Below are 26,526 nucleotides of genomic sequence, written 5' to 3'. Positions count from 1 at the left end.
TATGTTCTGTAGCAGCATGGATGATCTTATATCTCAGCTGATCACTGAAGAAGGGCAAGACAAGCATATGCAAATGAGATGTTTTAACAGATCATCTCCAGGACCACTAAACAAATACACACAGTAACACCAAAGAGGTGGCTCTAAAAATCAGTACTAAGGAAAAGGAGGAATAGGGTGAGACTAATAGGAAAAATTAAATTACTATGTCTACTCTCTTCCCACTTGCTTTTCTGAATAGACTAGATTTTAGGAAGAGATGTCTTTTAAAATCTTTTCTGCCCCCAAGGGCTACTTTCCATTTTCCACTGGCTTTGGAAGAAGTTCATTGCAGCCGAGGTCTTAAATTTAATGAGAAATATCTTAGCTGAAAGAAAGGCTCAAAGCCTATAGAAATTTTTTGGGGAGAAGCACTTCCATGTAATGACCTTGCAGCAGCTGAGAACGTCCACTTTAAAAGTAAAGGACTCGCAGTGAAGACAGATAAATTTGCAATAGTGCATTCAGCACTCAGCAGATTGCCTGAGTTCAGGGAGGAAAAATGATGTATTATAACCAAAGTGAGCTCTAGAATGACATGCTTCTGTGGGACAGTATAACTGATAGCTTGCCTGACAGCATAGCTGGGATAGCCTGTCATCCTGGCACAGAGTGAATGGCAGTGATAGGCTGCATATTCCAAGAAAAAATACATTCAAGAATAAGGAAAGAGACAGAAGTCCAAAAGCAGTTCCTAAGAGTCTTGCATTACAGTCTCCATTTTCTTGCATTTCTCTAAACTGCAAAAGCTCAGGCTTCTGTATCCAAACCTCATGTGCCTGATGCTCCTGCTTGAAAGCTGAGCCTTCCTCTGGGCTCAGGACACACCTTTGCGAAAACCCTCACGGACAGCTCTTTTTCATTCTTGACCCACCCAGATCCTAATCCTTACTGCTCCCTCTTGAAGTCCCACCTCACAGTTTCCTGTTCAAGATCTTCTAAAACATCCCCCAGAAGTCAGTATTGGGCCACTTGTCCTTTTGTCCTCTGCAGATTTCAAAAGTACCCCTAACACCTCAGTTTGTCATCAAAGTCCTGCTCAACCTGCTATCTATCCCATCCCCCCACTTAGGAGGCTACCACTAACCTGAAACCTCTTCGACTTCATGTGCAAACTAACTGTTCTTTCCCACACTTCGCCCAGAGTAAAATTTAAGAGCAGAATGGGGGGAAATAACTGCAGGAAAACACCTGTTACTTTAACCATACAACAAGCGACAAGATGTGCTAAAAAAACCCCAAACCCAAAGAAACAAAAAAGATGACTTTTTAAAAATTTTTTGACTCCAAACCCCCAATTTTAAATTTGTGCTTTTCCTTGTCTTGTAGTCATCTTTAACAGGACATATGTAAAAAACGTAGAAAGAAATTTAAGTTTTCATGTATTGCAATCAAAAAGCACTACATAATGTTTGTGAATAGATTTCAGGAGATGGAAAGGATGTCTACATCTCCTTATCTTTTCTTAACTGAGGCATTTCTAACAGAAGACTTGGAAAAACAGAGAGCTGTTTAGAACATGTTTTAATGAAAGGAATAATAATGCAAGCTAATCCAATAGCTGCAATAACACATTAACTAATGATAAGGGAAGGGCACTAAATAATGATAACAGAAAGACTCTCCTCATCTTCAGCAATCTAATATTTAGCCTTCTATTTCCTTTTATATTAATGGTGCATTTATTAAAGGAGTAAGATACTTTATAAATAAGAGAGAGCTAACATTATTTAATTTTTTTTCCTGAATTCTATTGTTTTATATAACTTTTGGAAAGTTTATGGGACCATGGGCAGTGTCTGAAGTAGCACGGTGAGTTCATACATGGCGCTGGGGGATCTGAGGCATTCCCCTGGGATGTGTGCCGCAGCACCTCGCACCACTCTCAGTCAAAATCTGTCCCTTTGTGTAGCACTCAGCCCATCCTTTGTCGTCACTGAGGTCAGGTGCTGATGAACACCCAGGATGGTTTAAGGAATGTTTCCTGAAGTCTCTTGGCACTGTTGTATGATAAGTATTGCCGTGACATAGATTTGCAAGACACAGTACTGCATCAGGACTCATGCAAACATTGCATGTCTTGCAGAAGGTGAATGGTTTCATTTGGTGAAAAAGTATGCATGGTAACAATATTGTTTCACTTTAAGGACAGTTTGAAATGCCAGAATTAGAAAATGGCACGGTTTTACATCTTATAGCTAGTCCAGGGTCAAAACAACACACACACACACACACACAAAAAAAAAAAAAAAAAAAAAAAAAAAAAAAAAAAAAAAAAAAATCACAGAATCAAGTAGGTTGGAAAAAAATCTCTGAGATCATCAAGTTCAACCTATGACCTAACACCACCTTGTCAACTAGACCATGGAACTGAGTGCCATGTCCAGTCATCTTAAACACCTCCACCTCCAGGGACGGTGACTCCACCACCTCCCTGGGCAGCCCATTCCCCTGCCCATTCACTTCTGTGAAGAACTTCTTCCCAATGCCCAATGTAAACCTCCCTGGTGCATTAAGACCGTGTCCTCTTGTCCTGTCACTGATTGCCTACAAGAAGAGGCTGACCCCTGCCTGGTTACACCCTTCTCTCAGGCAGCTGTAGAGAGAGATAAGGTCTTCCCTGAGCCTTCTCTTCTCCAGGCTAAACAACGTCAGCTCTCTCAGCTGCTTCTCACAGGACTCGTGTTACAGACCCTTCACCAGCCTTGCTGCCCTTGTCTGGACACGCTACAGCACCTCAAGGTCTTTCTTGAAATGAGTGGCCCAAAACTGGATACTGGAATTGAAGTGTGACATCACCAGTGCAGATGTTGTGATTTAACCCACTACAGGTGAGTACAGATGCTAAAAGCCCCTTAATTTCTTCCTACAAATTCTAATTCCCGAGCAGCAATACTTGACAGCCAAGACAACCCCAGGGGGATAATGGACTATATAACTCCTGAGAAAGGGATTTCTCAGTCACACCACTTTTCTTTTGTTTTTTTTACTGTCTTCATTTTCTAGTAAGTGACTGACATCACATACTTTCTCATAAACCTAAACCCATTGTTTAAAACAGTATGATTGCAATGCCAGCAATATACTTGCCAAGGTCATTCCTTTATCTACTCCCATTCAAAATAGTGATCACTCCCCAGAGTACCTCCTCTCTGACAAATGTTCAGCCACCAGTGCACCCTGGGTCAAGAAGGCACCAAAAGTGAATTAACATCTTCTGAGGCCTCTAAAAGTTGCAGCAAGAAGGTCACCTTCTGACTCTGAATGGGTTTATCAGATTTATGCAGGGAGCATTCAATATAAAGGAAGTTCATGTTCCATCAAATTAATTTTTGGAATTGCCATTTTCTAAAATCATACCTTTTTATTTTCATGATCATGCCTGCATTTGTGCAAAAATGTAAGGATGAATGGGAACATTAAAGAAAGTGCAATCACTCCTGTTCAAATCAGTATATGCAATTCAGAAGTATCTTTCTGGGACAAAAAGATAAAATTTGTAAAAGAATTCATCTTGGGTGCCTAAAAGGGAGGTGCATTAGAATTATCAAAGTAGCGGCAGTTATCAAAACCCATTTTATTGAGAGATTTGCATTTCAATGGATATTCATTTCTCTATCTGGATCTATCTTAACTATGTCTTTCTAGATACACAAAATAACTCATCGACCAGAATCTAATGATTAGGCTCAGCCAGCAGTGCCATTGTAGAGCAGCTGTGAGTCACACTGTATCTCCATGGAGCCCTGCTGGAGTCAATAGAGCTCTGCAAAGGGGCCCAGATGTGCCTGCATGAAGCCCATTGGAGAACTCAGAGTGCAGATATTAAGTCTGATTCTCCCTTTCGAATAGCACATTTAGTTTGGCTCTTTAGAAAACCAAAAATGCACATAAATCTCATAAATTTATCTGTAGCAAAGAATTTCTTTTCTAATATTTCCAGTCTGAAGCGTCTCTTTGATCACTGGTAGATATGAGAATTTGGGCCAAACAAAATTATTTAGATGCCTACATAGTTTATCATTGACCTATACTTTTTTTAAAAAGTGTGCCTGAAAGATATTGAACATTTGATTTATTACAGGGATATGCCAGGAAAGAAGTGGAGACTGCTGTTTTCATCCTTATGAAATGACTACTAATCACTGGTAGGAGAGAACTCTTACTGTCAGTAAGTGTTCAGGGATTTGGTACAACATGAACCAGAAGAGAATGAGAGGAAATAATCAGAATCGTTACACAGTCTAGTGGTTTGATCACTCGTTGCAAAGATAGAGAGGAAGTAGGCTCAACCAAGCCTGTATTCCTAATCACTCAAAATGTGCATGTAATAAAAAAGTAGGACATGAGAAATCTAAACTCAAAACTTTCTAAAAGGTGACAGATTTACACATATAGCTAATCTATAGATAATCCTAAAAGTCTTGTTCCAATATAATATTTTGAGCTTGTCCTGGCAAGCAGGCAACAAGCTGGTCAGCATCAACAAAATTCAGGCAGGTGCTATGGCAAAAACTTAAAGGGCATTTAAAGCATCGTGTAGCAGTTGAGCAAATGGGTCTATGGATCTAAGCAGAATTCAAATACTGGATATATGTTCCTAAATCCATTTGTGGAACTGAAATATTCATTAATTCCTTCAGGAAGCTATCTCACTTTTTTTCTTTTTGCTTTTGGTGCATATACATGTACACATGCAAGAAGTCCCAATTGGGTAGAACAAGTGTAGACTATAGGCTATCAGGACTCATTAATGCATCTGAACATGAGGTTAATTTGAACACACAGGTAAGTCCATTAAAACCAATAGATCTAAAGAAAATAAGTGACCTTCAAGCTGAAGTTGAAGATACTAATGAGACTATGTAACTTCTGGAGAAGTAATCGAGTAGAATTGGGAAAAATGAATATATATATGTGTGTGTGTGTGTGTGTGTACAAATATAAAAAAATTCTGAGTTTTTAACCAAAAGAATCAATTTTAATTTTCAATTCCTTCCCTGAAGGAGTGTTTCTGTACACATCCTTTATAGTTCTATTTAGTTTTTATTGAAAATGAAACAAATGAGAAAATCCGCTTTTGATCCTTTTCAAATGAAAAGTAAAACTAAAATATTTGTTGGAAGCAGGAATAAATAGGCACCAAAAAACAGAGGCATATTTTCCCTTGGGTATCACTATTTGTACTTGTTATATTGACCTGAATCTTACTGCATTTTCACCACAATCCATCATGTAATTGCATTTTTCTGAGAAAAGCCTGTTTTATTCCTGAAAAGACTCTGGACTTTGTTTAGAGCCTTAGGATCTCCTTCCATCCCTAATCCAGGGTAATACATTTCAGCCCTACAACATAAAGCTGGTATTTACTAAAATAAGGCAGGAGATCTGGGCTCAGTGACTCCCTGTGTTTCACACTGTGCTATTTCTCACAGAACAAGATGCCTAACACTGCCTGAGAGCATTTGTTATTATTCTGCGAAGGAAGAAAAGATGGGGATGTCTTCTGACCCCACAAAACATGTTTCCTAGGTAGCCAGATGACTCTCTGCCCTTCATCAGCATTCCCTCTTAACCCTGCAGCCTAATCTAACCCAGATCTTATTGACTGAAGCAGAGAAGACTATCACCACGCCAGTGGCCCTCTGATTATGTTATTCGTTGATAAGGCTTTGTAATTAGCCCTCAAACTCTCCTCAGTAAATCTCCAATTTCACCCCTCAGAGACTCTGAGTAGATGCTGCTAGACTATAGGGCCTCAGAAAGCTACTAATGAAGTGTGTAATGAGGCTTTTTAGAGTCAGAAGATTGAGGGGAAAAAAACCCCGAAGATAAATAAAAAGCATATAAAAGATGAGAGTTCCTTTTCTAGTGTTTTTCCTCATCTCTTCTATTAAAAATATTTCTCAGGAGTAGCTTCAAAACCATTCCTAATTTAAAATGTAGAAGAGGTAATGGCAAATTGAAGTTTACCTTAAAAATTAAAACAGGCTTGGATCACTGGTGCACAGCAATGGATAATGTTGAAAGAGGACATTAATTTCTCTAGCAAAGAAGGTGTGCTTCAACTCTCAATCTGAGACATTTTTGCAGCACACCCACTCCCCCACATGTGCACACTTATCCACAGGCCTTTTCTGTGTACACCTGCCAAGGGGTGTGTCTTAGGAGAAATACCCACAAATTTGTTTGGCACTAAAGAATAATGGAGTCTGCACTGTCCTGAGCAAAGCTGGATGAAAACCCACAGGGCTGGTCTCATGCATTGCTTCCAAACTTCTCTTTTGACTTTCACGTTCTCGTGTTGTAAGCATGTTATGGTTAGCACAAACGGTTGCAAATGTAATGATTTTTTTTTAAATCAGATTTCCCATATATCTTAGAGGAGCCTGTGCTGTTCCATGATTCCTGCTGAGCCAAGGGCTCTGGCAGCTGAGTGCCATCAGATCTGGTTGAGGTTTAATCCCCTTGCTGTGTGCTTTGGCACCGTTTTTGTTGCCATAATAAAGTCTGCAGAACAGAACACATGGCAATGCCTTGGGTAGCAGTCCAGACAAGCATTAACTTAGTGTGGCCACGGACAGATGCTCTCACTCTGAAAAGAGGCAGAGCAGCGAAAGGTCATTCTTTTGCTCTGCTTTACTCTACAACGATTTCAGGTTTTACACATATCAGCTTACAATACTAAATAAAGCGTTTTGTGTTAAGATACCAGACTGAGTAAGAGTGGCTGAAATCCGGACATGCATCATGTTCTTCAGGTGTGCTATGGGTGTGAACAGCCTACAAAACTAAGATGTTAAACATCTGAGGGAGGCACAGATGCTCTCTCTGTGCTTCATACTTTAAGATACTCATTCAATACAGTGGCCAAAATCTGGCAGAGGATTACGTAAAAAACTTAATCCTGGGTTGTCAAGACAACTTGAAGGATCACTGGTATGGTACTGTGGTAGTTTGCCAAACAATTTGTACTATGGCAGATTCCCTTCCTCACTGACATACTACATTTTTGTACTACCTCTGTGCTCACACATCCTTCTGTCTGCCCACCCATCAGCTTAAGGTGTCTAGGCTACAAGAAACAGAAAATTCTGCCATTAGTTTACAAAACAAAAGTACACATTGCTGTCACTGAATTTATTTTACTGTAGCTTAACCTATTTCATCTTCATAGTTTCCTGTGAGTCACTTCAGAGCATAATGGAAAACTTCAGCACAGCATGACTTTTCATTTGTGTCAGTGATACCAGTATGATCTTCAAACAGAGTGTATTTACTTTGGGGTAAATGCTATTGTTATCACTTTCAGCTAAATGGTGAGATGGTTTTCAGACTCTTTCACAACACTTCAAAGAGGAGATACTGAAAATGGAATTTGCTATTTCTACTGTGTTATTCTCTTCATTTACATAATCAGTATATTAAGTACTTTTTTTCCTGAAAATGAAAAGCATCAAATAACCATATTATCTTCAGTTTTTCAGAATTGCTCTCCCATTCCAGTGTTCAAAATTCTTGTTTTATTTTCAGCTTTGCTTTCCGGATCCCAGTGTCTCTGATGCTTCCATCTTAGCTTTGTTTAGTTTTGTCATAAATACAGAAAAATGACATTTACTAAGTTGGAAGGATACTCTTACAAATCATGTGGGTCAGTCTCTCTTCCAGGATTGCACAAAACTTATTTAAGACAGGGACAGACACTCCCTTTTTTTCAGCTATCCATTCCACAAACTGTTCAGTTGTTTTGATCTTTAATGTAAATGAAAATGCCTAGCAGTATATGACATACCTTCTATGAACTACTGCCCTCCAACACAGTTTAGCTTCATCTTCAGTAGCACCACAGCACAGCAGAAAACAATGGACTGAATAGAAGGGCTTGCATTTCACTTCTAGTATAACAAAACTGACATCTGAACAATTTTGTATAATCAATAGTGAAAAATAATTTTTTAAAAAGATATAAAAATGAACTATTTTTTCCAGGACTACTGGGAGTCAACATAATTTCCACATTCAATAGGGTTTCTGGGACCATTCCAAGAAAACAAAAAGTTGAAAGGAAGCAGACTCAGGTATGTGTCCTGTCTCCACCACAGGAAGTCTGATTACATTACAATTTACTTAAATGCAATTTCCTAATAATGCTAGTAAATTACACTGGCCTTCAACTTGATGTTATTGTACTAAGTAGTGCAACATACTATTTTGCTTTTTTAAACATCAAGAATTGAAATTTATTTATCTTCAGTGAGTAAGCTAAACATTTAGGTGCATTTCATTTTTGAAAAGTCCAGAAAACATGGAGCCCCTTTATGCCATAGCAATACTCAGAAACAAGCTGGGTCCATTACCTGACCCTTTGGCCAAGCTTTCTTTTCCTGCAGTGAGAGTGGCTGCATCCAACAGAGCTGGTCCCTGAAGCATGGCTTGGCACTGTCCAGGGGTGGGACAGGTGGCCTTGGCTGGAGGTGGGCTGGGAAAGCTGCTGGCTGTGCCATGTCTCTGTGGTTGGGTGTTTGACCTGCTCCTGTCAGCTTTAGAAACCAGCCACGGCAGACTATGCACTTCCTTTTTTCCCCTAGCTTGGAGTAAAATATACTCCTTTCCAAAAGCAACTTAAAATATATTATTTTCAGAATTTTAATGCTTCTATGATATCATTTACATTTATCTATTTGTATTTATTTATTCAGATGCAAATATGCATTTTTATTGTTTAGAAACTTTTAGTGTTCAATTTGCTGAATCTTCAAGCAACACAAACCAGTAAAATAGGGCTTACTTTTGTTGAAGCATAAACAGAATTTAAATGAGAATAAAGTCCTTGCAAATATGCCTAATATACTCGGACAAGAAACACACACACATGTAAAACATCTGTTGAAGGTTAAGTGAAGGCTGTTCTAATTTTCATTTTATCACATTCAGGATAGTGATGGAAAACTAGCCTTTTTCTCATTAAATCCATCTACTTCTGTTTTGCAGCCAATAAATGTTTTTATACTGCCAAAAGTATCAATATTCATCTTTTATTAGAAGTGTACTGGTGCTCTGGCAGACCCCAGTTCTGAGCTACCCTGTCACCCCAGCAGAGGACTGAGAGAATTAAATTCCCATATTATTTCTGTGCACTAGCTCCCTCCATCTGGGTAAACAAGCTAAGAAGACAGCTAATGCAGCTGACATCCTGAATTATGTAATTTCTCATAACACACGCCAGAAATGCTATTCAGCCCTGCTAAACATGCAGGAATGCTTTCAAAGGCCTGGCTTTTTGTTCAGCAGCATGATCAGTGGTACCAATGCTGCCCAGCATGCAGTGGGGATAACTGAGCCATGCTGGAGGAGGAAGGAAGGCTCCATAACCATTATCCATTGCTATATCATTCACAGACATCCAACAGAAAAGGCAGCCTCAGTGACAGGGAGACAGATATCCTAGGAGGAGATGGCTTGTGGTGAAAACCCAAGTTTAGGATCAGCGCTTTGCATTTCTGTGCAACAAGAAATTTTCTGTCTGCTTTAGGATTGCAGAAATCTGTAGATTTTTGCAAGAACAGCTTACAAGAACCAGAATAATTGTCACATTTCTGCTTGAAGTTCACTGGAAAAACCTGTGAATGTTGACCTGGCAGATTCAAGGTGCTTCCCTTCAGTTTAAGGAAAAAAACTGAGGATTTAAACTGGCTGCTCAATTATTCTTAGTATGGTGCTAGTGACAAATTTTCAGCAGAACCCCTAATAATATTTTACAGTATTACAGAAAGCTTCCTCCTTTTCTGACTGGTTAGTGGTAACTATGCCATAAAATCCTCTGGGGCCATGAACAAGCACAGCTGTCAAACCCAGTACATGCATCAGAAGTGCACCCGTGCTTTAATCAATTAAATTTTGAGTGGTGTATTTGCAATACATGGAAAACTGACAGAAGACTCAATATTTGGTATTGGTCTACTAATAACCACCTGCCTTCAGGATTTAACAAATCAGGAATACTTGCTTTCTTGAAATATATTCCTTATTTGAATTTGTATGTTTAGTTATGTTTAATTGCTGTCTGGATCTGTTTATAAGCTGTAGTGGTCTAGGGCAGGCACCAAGATCTGTCACTCACTGGAAAGTTTGTGCTGCTACCCAGATTCCCTTGTGGGAGGTCCAACCACTGCTGGAAACAAAGGACAGCATAGAATATGTTTTATTTGGTCTAAGTGCTTGAAAGTTAGAACAGGATCTAAGAAAATATTTCAGTTTGTGGCACAAATAAGATACGATATACCCTCCAAAACTGGGATAACTGCAACCAAACTGTCTCTGGGAATGACCCCTGGCCTACAACAGTGCCCAGCACTCAGCCAGGCAGTGGCTGGGACAGCACAATATGAAGCAATGAATGGAAACTCTTCAATAATAGTGAAAGTTGATGGCTTCCTTGCAGATTGCAAGATAAATAATTCAATTTAATTAAGCCTAAAGGATTTTTGCCTAGAGTTTTTGTTTGATTTTATTTTATGGAAAGGTGAGTCACTGTGGTAAACCATATGGTATTACCTAGAGAGCAATAAACAACACTTGGTCAAAGATTTCACTCTTAATTTCTTTTGTCTATATCCCAGGCAAAAAGATAAATTCCCTAAGCCATGAGAAACATCCAGTCACATTAATAGAATCTGCAGGTTTTAAATCAGGCTACCATTTTCAAACTCTCCTGACAAGAATATTTAGTTTACTTATAATATGATATATTGAAAAGATAAAAAGGTGAGGAAAATAAAGATCTATTGGAAACCATACATAGCTACATATTTCCCTATAGTTTTTAGATTTGCTTTAGTTATAGGCCATATTGTAGGTAATATGAATGGTAGCATGAATGAAAAATAACCCAGTCAAACAAAATCCTCCATAATGTCTTTGAGTATGATATGGTATAGCTGATTCATAAAACATTACACTGATAAAAAAGGTGTAAAATGACTAATATGTGGTACAATTATATATTTAACATTATATCTAGTACAGAATAGTGTATATTTTCTATTTCAGAGAAAGCAATGAAATAACAAAAAAATTACAATATAAACCAATCCTTCTAGAGAAAAAAATCAGAACTTTGAAATTTTGGCATAAATTAGTATATATATATTTCATTCAGTAAACATAACAAGCATAATAGCAGGTTTATTTCATGGATGGAAGAAGATGGCAGGTTTTACCACAAGAAACTGTAACTAATTTAAAAAGAAGCCAAAAAATTACCTATTAAACTATAGATATTTTTTTCCTATGGAAGCTGACCATTGCCCATAAGACACAAAGAAAAGTTATCCAAGTCATGACAACTTCCAGAAAGATGTACTGAAGCTTACTTTTGATGATCTCCAAGTGGTCTTTGCCCAATGGATTTTAGTAATGACTCTGGTCGAACTGTTAATTTTGGCGATGTCTTGGGGCTAGTATCAGAATCTCCACTTTCTTCATCTCCCATGGCCTTAATATAGCTCCCACTTCTCATTCTTCTGCACGGGATCTCTTCGTCTTTCCCACCAGCTGGATATCCTCCCCATTCATCCTGAGGTACCTGACGGAGACCATAAAACACACACACAGAATGTGTTTTATTCTTTTCGTGTGTTTAAATACCTCCTTCCTCTGAAATGTTTTATAAGGACTCATGGTTAAAAGGTAGAATGTGACAGAGTTCATCAGTGGATCAAGGCTCATACCCTTGGCAGCATCAAATCCTTTATCAACATTATGATTCCATCTATATTAAGCAGTTTAATGCCTCTATTTACCAATATACGATAAATCTGAAATCTCAATTAAACACATATTTAATCATTTCTGCAAAGCTATATATCTGTCTAATAAAGATATTCAAGTCAAACATATTTGAAAGCCTCTACAGACAGAGTTCACCATGGAGCTGAAGTGAATGCTCCCATTGCTATCTGCAGTCTTGGAGACTGGGTTTAAATAACTAATATGATCTGCTTGCCATTGTTGTGGCCCTTCCAAGACACAAATTAGCCATGTACACCAGGTGAACAGACCTGGGGCTTTGACTCCTAAAAAGGGATTAAGGGAGAAATGAAGTTTTACAAGGGAGTGAACAAGTAAAAATAGAGATATTAAATTAAAAGCCCAAGCATAAGACAGAAAAAAATAAAAAGGCCAAAGATGAAGTCAGATAAGAAGAGATTAAATAGATTGCACATATCAGAAAAATGTTAAAGATAGCTATCGGAGCAAACAAAAGAGTCACATTCTCATACAAAGTAAAAGGACAGAGCATGAATCTAAGTGAAATACAGGTTAGATTATGCAAAGAAACAAAATTTTCACATTGCTCAGCTTTGGATGGGGTTTGGAAAGGAAGCATCGAAAATCTTCCCAAACTTGAAGCTTATAAGTGTGATACATCATTTCATTTCTTTTCTCGGACCAAATGTGTGTCTCTCGGACCAAAGATTAATATTACAGGAATGTTTTTTATGACTCTATGCGACCTAAAAGATCATTTACATGTAGTCATAGTAGTCATAGCCAGTCACTTATAATACTAAAAATATATATATTTAATTCAGCATTTATATATATAAAAATGTTGAATTAAATAATAAATCAAATTAATATACATTAAATATAAAACTAAATATATATATGTTTAATTCAGCATTTTTAATCTACAGCTGACCAATCTGAATTAGAGAGCTATTTTATTACTTGACATCATAGAAACATATTCTTATTTTTAAATATTCTGTATTAAATGTGTAGCTGAAAACAAAATCCAAAAGCTAAAAAGCAGTTACTGGCATCTACATAGGCCCACTACAAGATATACTGTTCAATTTTCAGTGCTAAAGCTCAATTATCATGTCTTAATATTATTTTCTAAAAAAACCTCAAAACCTCCTAACTTTTTCATAGAAAATTATTTTGGCTTAAACTTCTTTCCTTTATTTCAGTTAAAAGATAATTAAATAGAAAGTTTGAAAGAAATTGCTCAATAACCTTTTACTTACTCAAATGCAGAAAATTATCACTTTCCCAATTTTATTTTGTCTGAAATTCCATGTTCAAATAACTAGATAAGGACTGGATTTAAATGAGTACAACACAGGCTTGTTTGTTGATTGAAGTTGCAATCTTAATTTAAAAGATAGGAATGACTGATTTTGTACATTAAAGTATCTAAAAATTTAAACTTCCTCACTGTGATAAGTGATAAATCTTACAGCTCTGTGCTTTACTGTTTCTGTTGATTGCATTTCTTTTGCTGTCTGTATTCATAAGTTATAATAATTCACATAACAGCTAAAGACCAAAGCTAAAACCCAAACAAGTCCTGCTCTATTTGTGCGTGTGATGTGCTCATGGCACACAAGGCAACAAGAATCCCTTTGTAATCAGACCAACTCATTGGCTATCACAGAAGCATTTATGGTTGCTACAGCATTATTCACAATTAAAATATCTGGGTTTGGTTGGATTCTTTTTTTGTCCAAAGGAGCACAGTACAATGAACACAGTGAAAATGCTTTACTCATGGACTGAGAAAAGAAGTAAAATTTGAGTCCCAGTTCAGCATAGTTCTTCATTTACTTGTGCTGATAGGTTAAATACTTAGAAAAGTCTTTCCAAATCCATCTTGGACCCCAACGCAGATTAAAAGAAAAGTAAAAGCATTATACAACTGCAGGAAAGATTTTTATTTTGAGATATTAATAAAAATATTTTAACATCATGTATGAGGCTCATTAAATGTACATCTTCCAAAATATGGAAAGGGCTTTGCAACTTGCAGAAATTCTATCTTACAATAGTTACCAGCCCCTGAAATTCCCATCTGCAGGGCTTGCAGCTGCTAATTTGGAATAATTACCCTAATTATCGACTTACATACACTGATGAGTGCTGATATTTATAATGTCTAAAAAGGCCTTTCTTCTGTTCTAGATGTTAACATGAATCCCTGTATATGTAGTTTCTATCCACAGAGGAGTTAGACTGCATATTACCATATGAATTTCCTTTTGCAGGAACAACTGGCTGACAAGGTCTGTCTGCTGATCTGGTTACAACTATGACACAGAATGACAAGTCTCCTTCACAAGTATCAGTCACTGCTGCTGTAAGGAGCACCAGGTTCAGAAACTTTAACATCTTTTAACTGTCTATCTACTGGTTCAATTTGAAATCTTACATTAATCACTGGGGTCAATTTTTTATAAAGCATTTGGTACCTAACACTTACTACATGTTATGAAGCTGAACTGACAGTGAATTCCAGAACCTTAGGAAGGATCCTAAATTTGCCATAAGGGCATTTAGGAGAATTAGTTCCTTCAAAGTAGCATACGAAAGGTCCATCTAGTTAGCAATCAAAATGTAAAGTGCAAAGAAAAATCTCAAATAGTTCTTCTTTCTTGGATTTAATGTATCGAACTACAGGCAGCAGAAAGACCTTCTGTTATTTCCCCATCAGATCCTAAAATCATCTTCTGAAGAAAAAACTTTGTTGTTTGGTTTTTTATTTCAAAGAACAGTAGCCTTATTCTTTCCTTCTATGATGAAACAGCTGCAGAAGAGGAAGGCTTTCTTGGTCACCTTCTAATCAATATGTCAACCCATGGTGTGACTCTTGAGCATGGTCCTGTGCAGGGCCAGGAGTTGGACTCGATGATCCTTGTGGATCCTTTCCAGCTCAGGATATTCAGTGATAATTTGACTGTGTCCAACTGGGTTTTGAATATTTCCAAAGATGAAGACCCTACAACCTCTCTAGACAACCTGTTCCCATGTTTGACCACACTCAGGGGGAAAAAGCTTTTCCTTATACCTTATCAGAAATAGGTAACCTAGGGCTCCTAAAACTAATTCTAGGAGTGTGACTATCTAATCTTGTATCTAAGCAATATTGACATCAAAACTGGAAGAAACAATGAAATATTAATTTTTCTGGACTTTGATCACTGTTAATTAGATGCTTTTTTAGCTTATTTCAGTTTAGGGTTTAGCTAAAACAGTCAGAATGGCAAGAGCCACTGACATTTCAAACCAGACCTGCTCCTGTTGTTCCATCCACTTCTACGGTATTTGCTCACAGCTCCCATAATTTTCAAGATGTTCCACTGCTAAACTGCTGATCTGCTCAAAACTGCAGATTACTTTACTATCCAAACCTCTTCTAAATAAAGGGCTTCAGCTGAGGGAGATGATTATCACTTCTTCATATTTCTCATTCCCAAAGGTTAAAGTGAGGATTATCTACCTCATATGAGTTCTGTGAAATTTAATTAGCATGCAGATATAAAATTAACTAAAATATTGATTTTTACCTAAATCTTATTTTAGTAATACAAATTTCATATTTTACTAGAAGCAGAAGCTGACTGTACATGGAATTAGACTATACATGATGTGAAGAAGGATAAGATACGTAATACTGTTGGAGACACATAATTTTTGTAATTTTATGCTTTCTCAAGAAGGTGACACAATCTGAAATGCAGGTAAGAGGTTTTCTCCTAGATCACATCTTCAAGAGCCTCAGAAAAACAGCCTTTGTGCACAGCTGCAAGTAGATAAAAGCAAATGACCACCTTGGAGAGCAATCAGAGATGATTTTTTGCAATGGTAGAAAGCTTTCTTGGTACTAGAGTGGGAGATGGGAGCTGGACCTCCTGTGTTTTCAAAAGTTTCACTCAAGAAGGAACACCAAGCAATTACAAGAATATTTTTCTGAAGTTAATGGCACTAAGGCATTCTCCTGTTTATTGGCTGTGGACTCTAGACCCTGTTGCTCAGGATTTTTGCAGGGGGGAAGAATGCAGTATCTGAAAAGAGGAGTTTGTTTCCATGTCTACAGCTCACCACAATTCTCAGTGCACATCTCTGACTAATTTCTTTCATGTGGCTCTTTTCTTTTTTTTTTTTTTAATGTGCTGATTCATTGTACCAAGAACATGAATTATGCAATGAAGTCATTGAAAAATCTCTACAAAGCAATGCCGGGGACTCCTCCTCACCACTAACAATGTAATTCTTCATAATTAGCTTTAATTTTCACATGTCACCCTCTACTCCTTGAACTTCTTGACAGCTCAGAAGCACAGAGAGTTCTTGAAGTGTTCTAAAGGTATGTTGACACAGTCCACCAGGGCAGGAGCTAATTTGGGAAAACAAGAGTCATCTTTACCTGCCAGCCATTCTCTTCAGGCTTTGCTCTGAACAGCCATAGTATTACAGAAAGAGGAAGGAAATAATGTAGATCCCAAACAATATATGTTTTACATTGGATTAAAAACAACCTGACTTCAAGAATTTGGGATTTGGTAACAATCTGGACACCCATGCAGATCACAGAACACAAACCTACTATTCCAGCTGGGAGATGTTCAAACAGGACAATCATTGTCAGCATTAATTATTGCCTGATTTTATTCTCTCATGTGGAGTTGCAAGCAAACTGTACTAAGCAGTTTCTGAAGGAAAGATTTCTGTCCAGTGTACTAAAATTGCTTCTTTGTTTTCTAAAAGAACTGTGCTCTTTTCACTTAAATGATGTTTTATAACTCATATCTCACAAGTGATGAATTAAAAACAAAACCAAATCAAACCAAACAAATTAAAAAAAAAAAAAAAAAAAAAAAAAAAAAAAAAAAAAAAAAGAAAGAACCAGCACTATGTTTCCCAACTGGTTCTTCAGCAACAATGTGAATTATAATTTGAGGATGGGTAAGTACCTTAATTGGTGTTGTGAGGAATTTGTAGCTTTGTTTATACTATTTGGATGAAAGTGGGCCAAATTCCCTCCGCCATTACCATCTGTGCTCATAGTGATGGCACAGATCCCTGCAGTTCAGCCACCTGCAAAGCCTCTGCTGTGTTGTTGGGTCTCTCTGGGACCCTTGGGACTATGTGCTGGTTTGACATGGTGGAGCAAGGTGCAGTCAGACAGCAGTCCTGGGCTTGTCCACACTGTGCGCGATTTTAGCTGGCTAAACTCACTGAGATCTTGTGCCACAGCTTTGATATAAGGTGAACTTGGACTGAAGGGACAGCTTGGCCTGCACTTACATGAGAACCTGTTTATAATCTCTGAATCTTAGAAACAGCAGAAACAAAACCAGCAGTTTCAATTAAGAAACCTGTGCTTCAGTTGGCTGCATATTTCCTTTGTTATGTGATCAAAGACACTGCTTTGTGGTCAGCTCAAACCACTTTAAAATTATATTACCATTAACTTCAGTGTGGCAGGTTTTCCTTAAGCAATATTCAGCTTTTCAAGCAATGCTAGTAATGGTCAAATGACTTAGAGTGCTACCTGAAAAATTACCCTAACAATAGTAATAAGGATAAGTAAAGGCAAGCATTCAGCTAAGCTGGTGAGTTGCTTCAACTCACCCACTTGCACAAGGAGAGAGAAGGATGCAAATGGTGTGGTGGCTGCCTTAGGGCTGGGCAAACACAGGTCAGCAAAGAGCCACAGCATTCCCTGCAGCACTTCACTCCCCTGCTGTGGAGCAATCTTTACCTCTGAAAAAGTGTGGCTACCTGGAACACACCCTGCCCTGCGCTAAGTACTGAGCCAACCCATGCTCAGGAGGGAGTTCAGGAAAAAAATTGCCTAGCTTGGATGAATAAAGTGCCTGAGACCTGCTGAGCCACATAACAATATTGAGGATCAGAATGCAGTGCTAAGGAAACCATCCTGACACTATGTAATTTGATAGAATAGATGTAGCATAAGGTAGCAATTATTTTACCAATGGAAATTCACAGAAACATCAAGACCAAAACTTGGAACTTTGCATGCGTGCCACAACAAGCAGCTTTTCTGCCAAGAAAGGGTTTGCACCCAGACTTTGTTTTCCTGTGTCTTTGTCCTTTTGGGCCAGCTCATAGTTGCATTTTCCTTTAAATATTTTTCTATAAATTGAACTAAATGCAAATTCTGCTAAAACTAAGCACCAAAAGGCTAAAGACTTAAAGAGGATTGCAGTCTGTCCCTCACTACAGGTGAAAGGGAGCCAGGAATACATCTGCCAGCTGGGCTTCCTGCCTGGCAGGCAGCAGACGAGGCCCAGGGGACCACAACATCAGCAACTGAGGCTGACTACAAGTTTTCCTGAGTCAGACAGGACCCCACAGACCATTCAAGGTTATAGAAGTACAAAGCAAGAGAAAAAAATGCCCCTAAAAAGAAGAAAAGGAGAGGTCCTCCCAACAAACTTACACTGCACAGCACCTCTGAAACCACAGAGACTAAGGAGCGAGGTCTCCAGGGTTGTAGAGCTATTATAAGGCTAGAGAGGGATGAATCTAAAAGGCAGCATGTGCAGGGCTGAATAAGAAATTGAACTGTAATAAACAGCATCTTATTTAATTGAAGCAGGAAATGATATCACTTTTTTTTCCAGTTTGTTACAGGTCTACTACTGAAAAAACAGTACATGTCTTTAAAACATAAATATTTTAAAGGCTATTTAATAGCTATATTTGCCTCTCATCATTTTTTCTGATTTTAACTAATGATTGACATAATGTTTTGAACAGTTAATTCCAGATGACTGCAATTATCTAGCTCCCAGAACAAACTGAGTATTTTTTTTCCTGTTGATCTACTATGCAATGCTTAACTATCTGCATACTTTTCAAAAAGTGTTTCCCTACCAAAGTACCAGGAAACTTGTCTATACCGACAATGAGCTATTTAAATACATTTGCAATTCTACTTTAAAACCCAAGCTTTAAGCACAGCATTGTAAGATGGCCAAACTGAGAAAAAACAAAAACAAAACAACATTTGTGAATACTGCACCATTTTTACAGTCACCTCCTTGCAGGAAAAATGGCACGGACTGCTCAAGAGAGGAGCTGTGTGTGCCCTAGGCAGCAAGCCTGTGGCCTGGGAGAGTGTGCAGTCATTGCAGCCCCAAGTGCTGCAATGTTCCTGACAGCCCTTCACCAGATGTAATAGTAAGATACTCCTGTATGAAAACTTCTTCAGAACCAGTGACACCTTTGAGTAACAGCTGCAAAGGTCAGCCTTCAGCTTCAGTGAAGTGAACATCCAAAAACAATTTGGCAACACACTTCTAAGATCATAAAGGAGGACAACTCCCCCTGATTAAAGGGCAGTGGGATCATGGCCTCCCTTTTCTACTCATAGCTTTGACATTTCCTCAGTAATAGGGACATGTTCTGGCAACTTTAAGAAAATACTAACTCTGAAATCTTTCTACTCTTTTAGAAATTTCAGTAATTCATTTTATCCAATATGAAGATCCTTGTACGTGGGCATGGAAGCAAGATAGCAATGGTTTGAGACAGCTGTTTGGTCAGAGATTTGCTTTACAATATCATTGATTGAATGCATTTACTTATTTATTTTTATTTTTATTTTTTTTCCTTGGGAGGGGTATTTAAGTAGTCAGGGATTTGTGATACACAAACCCATCAGCATTCAGTAAATACAGGGAAGTGTACGCTTTATTATTCCTTTTTATTTAAGGCTCCACAACATATTGTAGCTGACATTAACACCGCAAATGGGCTGTAGGGCAAAAACTGTGCCTTCATTTCCCTTATTGTCTGGGCACTACCTGTTTCTCTTGCATATCTCTGCTGCTGACTGGGAGGGCATAGGGGTGGCTGGGACATCCTTGTGGGACTGTAATGGGCTGTAGAAAGCCAAATGGTACAGCATTTGTCCATGCTGATTTAGGATGCAGACTGCCCTGCTACCCTACTGTCTATACCAGCTTTTCCTGCTGTGGGAACAACCCAGTTAATTCTTGAGTTAGCGGCTGGTCATAAATCATTGTGAACACAGTGTGGGTTGTAGTGATTTGGATGTGAGTATCAAAACTCCGCTAGCCCTGCCTGGTTCCACAGTGAGCACTCTCTGGTAGAGGATTGGATGTAGCTTCTGTAGTTCATGCATGGGTTTTGTGTCAAGCAAACAGATACAATCTAGTTTCACAAAGATGAAGTGCTGAGAAAAGTACACTGAGCTCAAATCCATCAATCCTTGCAAACCAGAGGGAGAGGGCAAAGCAGTTGTGTGCCTCACAAGGGCAGCAGTTTAATTTGTGGGACTCTGTACTGTCACCAGCAGAGTTCCTGGGAAAATGTGGGCTTAAGGCCCATTTATCCATTAGCTTGTCCTCAAAGATTTTCTCCATGTAGCCTTAACTTAAACCAAAGAGCCTTGTTGAAACGACAGCTTTTTTCTTTTTCTTTTTTAAAGAGACCAGCTCTGTGCTTTTCTTTCATTCTGTACAGTACACAAGCTGACATTATTATCCACATGCTTAGCAGTGCCTCTGCTGTAACCGATGACGCTCGTACTTAAATGCACTAGGAAGACAGGAGTGGGTTGAAGCCTTTTTTAGAACAACATGCTATTTCCTTTTTTAGTGCTGACTCATTCACTGTACCTTGTGGAATGTTTACCCCAATTGCTTGCTGCTTTGGAGGCTGTTGAATGGATGAGGAAGGCATATTAATCAGTGACACATCACGCTGCGCTCCAGAGCTACAGTCATGGGGAGTGTGATGCCCTTGCCTATCTTTTGGCTCTATTGTGGGAATTATTATTCTTTAACTAGCACTCAAAGTTATTCCACTTCTGGAAACCATAAGTGACTCTTTTGTGCACATCCTTTCAGCACAATTATCTCGTTCACATCCTTTTTTTTTTTTCCTGTTAAAAATCTTTGCTCCTTGCTAGTACTCATATCACAGTGGAATTAATCAAAGTCATTGCACTGTACACATGTGAAACCTAATTAGCCAAAACAGCTGATGAAGACAGAGGAGATCTCACAGCTCATTTATCTTTTTCTTAAAATATTACATATTAAAATTAAAATGATTTAGAAAACAGTAGCAGCCACTATGGCTAAAACTACACAAATGTGTGCATTACTGCATGCGTGCTCTACTTGGGCTGTTTTGCCTGCTGAGTGTTTGGTGCCCAGAAATGCACTGAAATGCTCATTTTGTCTGCATTCAAAATAGAAATTAAAGGCCCATACTTAATAACTGCAGCTAATCATTCACAAGATTTCGTCTGATAAATGCTGTTAGTCTTCAAATGGTTGCTCTCTGCTCTTGAGGTGGTAGTTGATCAACTGGTTGACATTACAGCCTTCCCAGCTGAGCTTCTCACTCTTCCCCTCTCCCTTATCCCTGTGTGTTCCCACCACCTCCACTGTAGAAGGAGTTACGCAAATCTGATCTGAGTTTTAAATGAGAAAAATAATCATTATTTTATACAGATTTATTTCAACAAATTTAGCTCTCTCAAACCATCCACTTTAGGACTAGATGGCCACCTATGCTTGAAAAAAGCATGTTGATGGAATCACCTCTGACTTAGAGCACCACACACCCAGTCCAAGGACATGCCTTAGCTGCAAAGACTCTGTGTGGAGAAGGGAATGTGAAACCCTAAAAGAGGAGCCAGAAATTAAGCTTGGAGATTTACCAGGTTGAAGAAACACTTGCTTTCAACTCTTTGGCATGACTGAAGCATATAATAAGCAGACACTTTCAAAATCCTTTGTCTCATCTCCTGTTTCTAGGCACCTGTTAATTTGCTAGCAGCTTCCTTCTTAGAAAGAAAATTCCTATATTCACTCTTCAGAGGTTCAGTTTGAAGGAAAATAAGCTCAGTTATTATGGTGGAAGACAATGTGGAAGCCCAGAAACAGATGACAGAAAACAAAATCTCAAGCACGCGCCTAGGACTGCCATGGCCTTTCAGTTTGAGATTCTGCACATCAAAAGTCTCAGCGGAAAACAGAAAATTTTCATGCAGATCCTGAAAAAAAATAATAGGAAAAAGCCCAATAGATAGAAAAGTGAGTTAGCTACTGAGAAACCTCATATAACTAGGTAGTAGAACAAAATCCATATATATATATATATATAAAAAATTGATGATATATAAACATGGAAATTAATTTTTGTTATTCTGAGGTATACTGTATACTTACGTATTTGTGCATTCATTGAAGGACTATAATTTCACAGCCTTATTTTAAAAATAATTAAAAATATATAGCTGACATCAGTCAGGACAAATGTATTTAACACCACTTTAAAAACAGACCCTGTGAAAGGCCTTGGGGTTTTATGCTAATTTGTTCACTTGTGCGCCTCAGGGAAATCTGCTGCTGCACATCAACCTCATAATCCCTTGAATTCTCATTGCCATCTACTTTTGAGCAAGGCAGTAAACTCTCTTGGGTCGGGATTCTGACATGTTTCTCTACCTTTCTTAGTTTCTGAACCTAATGATTATTTTTAACCAATCATTATTCAGTGATGCTGCTTACTTGCCATAAGATAAGTAAAATATCCTTCCTCAGTTTTGCAGACAGAGCAGTTGAAGTGTGCAGCGATTAACAAATTACATTTCCCGGGTCAGAGAGAAAGTTCCTGGCAGAGTTAATAGTGGAACATATTTCTGATCTTCGTGATTACATCATGACAGTCCAACATCCTTCAAAGTTGAAGTTTCAAACCCAATCATTTAGTTATGACATTGACAGCATGGAGTCCTCTCAGTTTGTTTGTTGACCTTGGGCTAGTGAATAAGCCAGCCACTCAGTCTGAACGACATCTATGCTCTGAATGGCATATTCTGATAGGATGAAACATATGTTTTATTTTAATATTTTAGAATGAGAATGTTTCTGTTATAGAATTCCTTGTATTATTGCTTTGGACAGAAATATAGATTCCTTGTGGTAGTAACCAAGCACTTGAGTCTTAACACATTTGCATTATAGGATCCCTGTGAATTGGGAATGGGTACTATCCCATTTTAAAGGGTCTTATAAACAAAGATGTCAAAGTCACTGTGCAGCAAAAATTTGAATTCACATCTCCTAGATTTTAAACTGGATAAACTTTCCTAATTACTGAATGAAAATTCCTTTCTGCAGTAATCCTAATTCACAAAATGCATTAAAAAATGACTCTAAAGAGGAGTGCTTTTCCGCCCCCTAGGCTTGTCACTGGGCTTGATCAAAAGCTTAGCAATAGCCAAGTTAGTTTGTGAGCTCAGTCTTTCACATTCACCTGAGGATGCTGTTAAAAGTTGGGAGTAAGAAGACAAATGAGATGTAGGGGTGGGGGGAGGGGGAAGAGGAAACAAGAAAACCTGATTGAGAAGGAAACCACTAAACTCAAAAGATGTATAGAAGAACCAGAGTTGTCAGGATAGAAGTATGTAATGGCAAGGAATAAACTAGTAATATCTAAATTTCTCTGTAATGTCACAGCTGTATGCATGGTTTCTGAACACAGACACTTCACACTGAGTGGAAGTCTGCACATGACGCACTTCCAGTTCTGGCTCCTTGAGTTAGATCAAAAACTTCCAGGGAAGTGCAGTCTATTTTACATATATGAGAATGTACTTGGATATGATAAAATACCACAGCTGTCAGTCTAAATTGGAATCAATTTGCATGGCAATGCTCTGAGGGCTGCAATTTATTTTCCTTTCTCTGCAATCAGAACCTTCCCCTGCTTCAGTAGGAAAGATTGATCCTGGATGTCTGCATACGCATTTGAAAAGATCTGGCTCTTCACGTGTGACTCATTGCTCTTGGACACCTATACATCTGAGAGGAGAGAGTTCTGCACAGAATACAGTAATTTCTGCAGGTCCCAGAGAAACTGAAAATCTCCAAATACATAGATCTGGACTAGAGATTTTCTCATGTTCACGTGAGAATTGGTGACGTTTTGGAGAAAGAGGAGTTCCTTAAAAAGAAATAGAAGAGAATGTACTCAAAACAGTCTGGGCTTTGCAGGCCATACTTTGTATAAATTACTAAAGGAATATTTGTATAATACATTTTTTCCAGTGACAAAGCTAGTTGAAGAAGTAGTCCTCTGAGGTACTCTCTCCTTTCTGCTCTGCACACACTAGAATACCCTGAATCATCTGATGTGCTTATGTCACTTGTGATGGGACGGTGCTGGACATAGGCCAGCAAATATCTAAAAGTAGTATTTTGGAAAGTATTTTTCAAACCCATGTCACTTTATGATCCAGATAATTTTCCAGCATGATAAATAGTTACATTTGTGTGATTTTGGGGTGGCAAATGACATCAAGCAGAAGGTATTAAAATTTAAATGTAGGAGAAAGTGGGAGCTTCTTTGTTGCTGCAAGAGAAAACGTGCAGAACACCATCAAAACCAGTCTGAGTTTCAGGCCCGAAATATTTTTCTCCCTGAGATGCTCCTGTACCTTTTAACACCGATGTTATAGTATGGTTTCAAAAGAGGCTCAATTCAATATGATCCTGGGTGATCCAATCATTAAAAAGAAATACGCAGGTGATCATTACCACAACAAAGCAATTTGGTACAGCACTAAATCCATTCTTCTGTTACTTGCAAAAACATGGAGAAAAGGAATAAAAGAACACAAAGATAGGATTCCCCACAGCCTGTTTTTAAAATCACTCATTCATAGATGTACTTGAAACACTTTTTCTAGCTCTCAGACTGCTGAGAGAACTGCTTCTTTTTTGGTGTGATATATATATTTCATCAAGGTGTTCAGTGTGAATTCCAAAGATGAAAACACATCTACTGACCTGAAACTAATTTATATCACACCTGTTCATAGTTTATAATCTGTGGTCTATAAACAAAAGCCAGAGATTTCTCACTTTAATGGAATATCTGATATCTGCATTAGGAGAGCCATACAGAAATTCTTTGAAAGGTACCTTTGGATATTTTTTAGGATGACTATGGCATATACTGTGATGCTCTTTTCATTAAAAATCTCAAGAAAATCTTCCTCTTACCTGAAGGTAATGGCACGGCCTCAAGGAAGGTTTGATTTCCTGATGAACCAGAGGCTTGTCTAAGTTCAGTGATGACTTGCGATAAGCTTCTTTAGCCTGACTTACTGTGAGCGTGGACCAAGAACTCCTTTTCATATATTTACTGTCAGGGGTCATTGGTAGCCCTTCACAAGCCGAACACTTCACATCATTGTTACTTTTGGAAGTCTTCAATGAGAGATCCCCAAAATGCCCCTGGAGTGCCTCAGGATAGCAATGGGATATATGATCTGCATGGTGCCTATTTACCACACTAGGGGTTCGGTAAGTGCTATCGCTGTCCAAATTATCATCAGAGCTCCACCAGCTACTCATTCCAGATTTATGCTTGCCTTCTGGTTTTCGCTCCTTACTTTTACTCCTTTTGCTATGCTTGGAATGGTGTCCATGGTGATGATCGTCCCCTCGACTGTCTCCCTTTGTTCCATTAACATTGCCCTTGGATGATCCTTCCAGAGAATGAGACTTAGTAAAAAGTTTCTGGACGGAATGAACGAGATGGCGTATCCTTCCCGGGCTCTCGCTGCGTTGTTCCGCAGCTGTTGAGGTCCGCTGGTACTGTAAGGTGTGAAACCCATCCCGGTGAAGGGGAAGCTGTTTCTCAAACTGGTCCAAAAGGTTTGCAGGAATACGGTTAATCTTAGGGTTTCCGTGAGACATGGCGCAGTCGTCTCTCGAGTCGTAATGTGAGCTGTAGTGCATTCTGGGGAAAGTGCTACTCGACATGTGATCGCCCATTACCATGGGCATCATCATGCACTCGGAATGAATGGAGCTGCGTGGGGAGCAACGGTGGTGGTCCAGCGGGCAACTCTCCGTGGGGCTGAGAAGGTACGACGGCCTCGGCTCCTGCCCATGGTGGATATGGTCGTGGGTATGGTCACAATCTTCAGGGGATGCTAAGCCACAAGTATGAGCTGAACATAACTGTGGTTGATTGCGACTACCAGATAATCCTTTCATATTCCTCGGAGCGGGAGAATATCTTTCTTCATTGAAGTGCGGAGAAGGCGACCATGAGTACTGCTGGTCTGTCATGGGAACACATAAAACCTGTGTTATGTGTCTGCTTAAAAGATTAACTTGAAAATTCCATGTATATTGAAAAACTAAACATTTTTTCTCTATGACCTTGGTGGAAAGTCTCACCATTCATGAAATTTCTTCCACCATTTTAAAACTGATTAAAATTTTTCAGTGTGAGTAAATTATAGGGTGAATACAGCCTCCTTTCTCTTTGCAAAATTGTCTGCTAGCAATTCTAGATGTTATAAAGCTATTCATTGTGTAAATTTACTCAAATGTAATGGATACATTCAAGTATTCAGTTTATTATTTAATATTTAAAGCTCATATGTCAAGCTTTGTGGTTAATCATTTAAGTTACATGGGTTTAGTTTCTATTTTGGTGGCTTCACAGTCGGATATATTAAATGTATCCTTTCTCCATGGAGACATTTTTGTACCACAAATTGAACTTCATTTTCTTCAATGAATCTCAGCTTCATGATCTTAAGTTCACTCTTCATAAGCATAAATAATAAACAGCAAGAAGAAAAAAATATGAATGTTCTGAAATGAAGCTAAA

The 26,526-nt window shown here is 38.4% G+C and overlaps 1 protein-coding gene across 1 annotated transcript in view; it reads right to left on the bottom strand.

The window, feature by feature from the left end:
* Positions 1-25,959, bottom strand: part of DLGAP2 (DLG associated protein 2) — a 79,237-nt gene extending 53,278 nt beyond the window's left edge. The window contains exons 1-3 of the mRNA XM_063389326.1: positions 24,900-25,959; positions 11,439-11,623; positions 6,288-6,296 (exon numbers count right to left, since the gene is read on the bottom strand). Coding sequence (XP_063245396.1) covers positions 6,288-6,296; positions 11,439-11,623; positions 24,900-25,901 — 1,196 coding nt within the window. The 5' untranslated portion in view covers positions 25,902-25,959. The remainder of the gene's footprint in view (positions 1-6,287; positions 6,297-11,438; positions 11,624-24,899) is intronic.
* Positions 25,960-26,526: the final 567 nt, after the last annotated feature.

Source organism: Prinia subflava, chromosome 2, assembly GCF_021018805.1.
Source record: "Prinia subflava isolate CZ2003 ecotype Zambia chromosome 2, Cam_Psub_1.2, whole genome shotgun sequence".
Lineage (NCBI taxonomy): Eukaryota > Metazoa > Chordata > Aves > Passeriformes > Cisticolidae > Prinia > Prinia subflava.
This window is presented reverse-complemented; position numbering and strand designations above follow the sequence as displayed.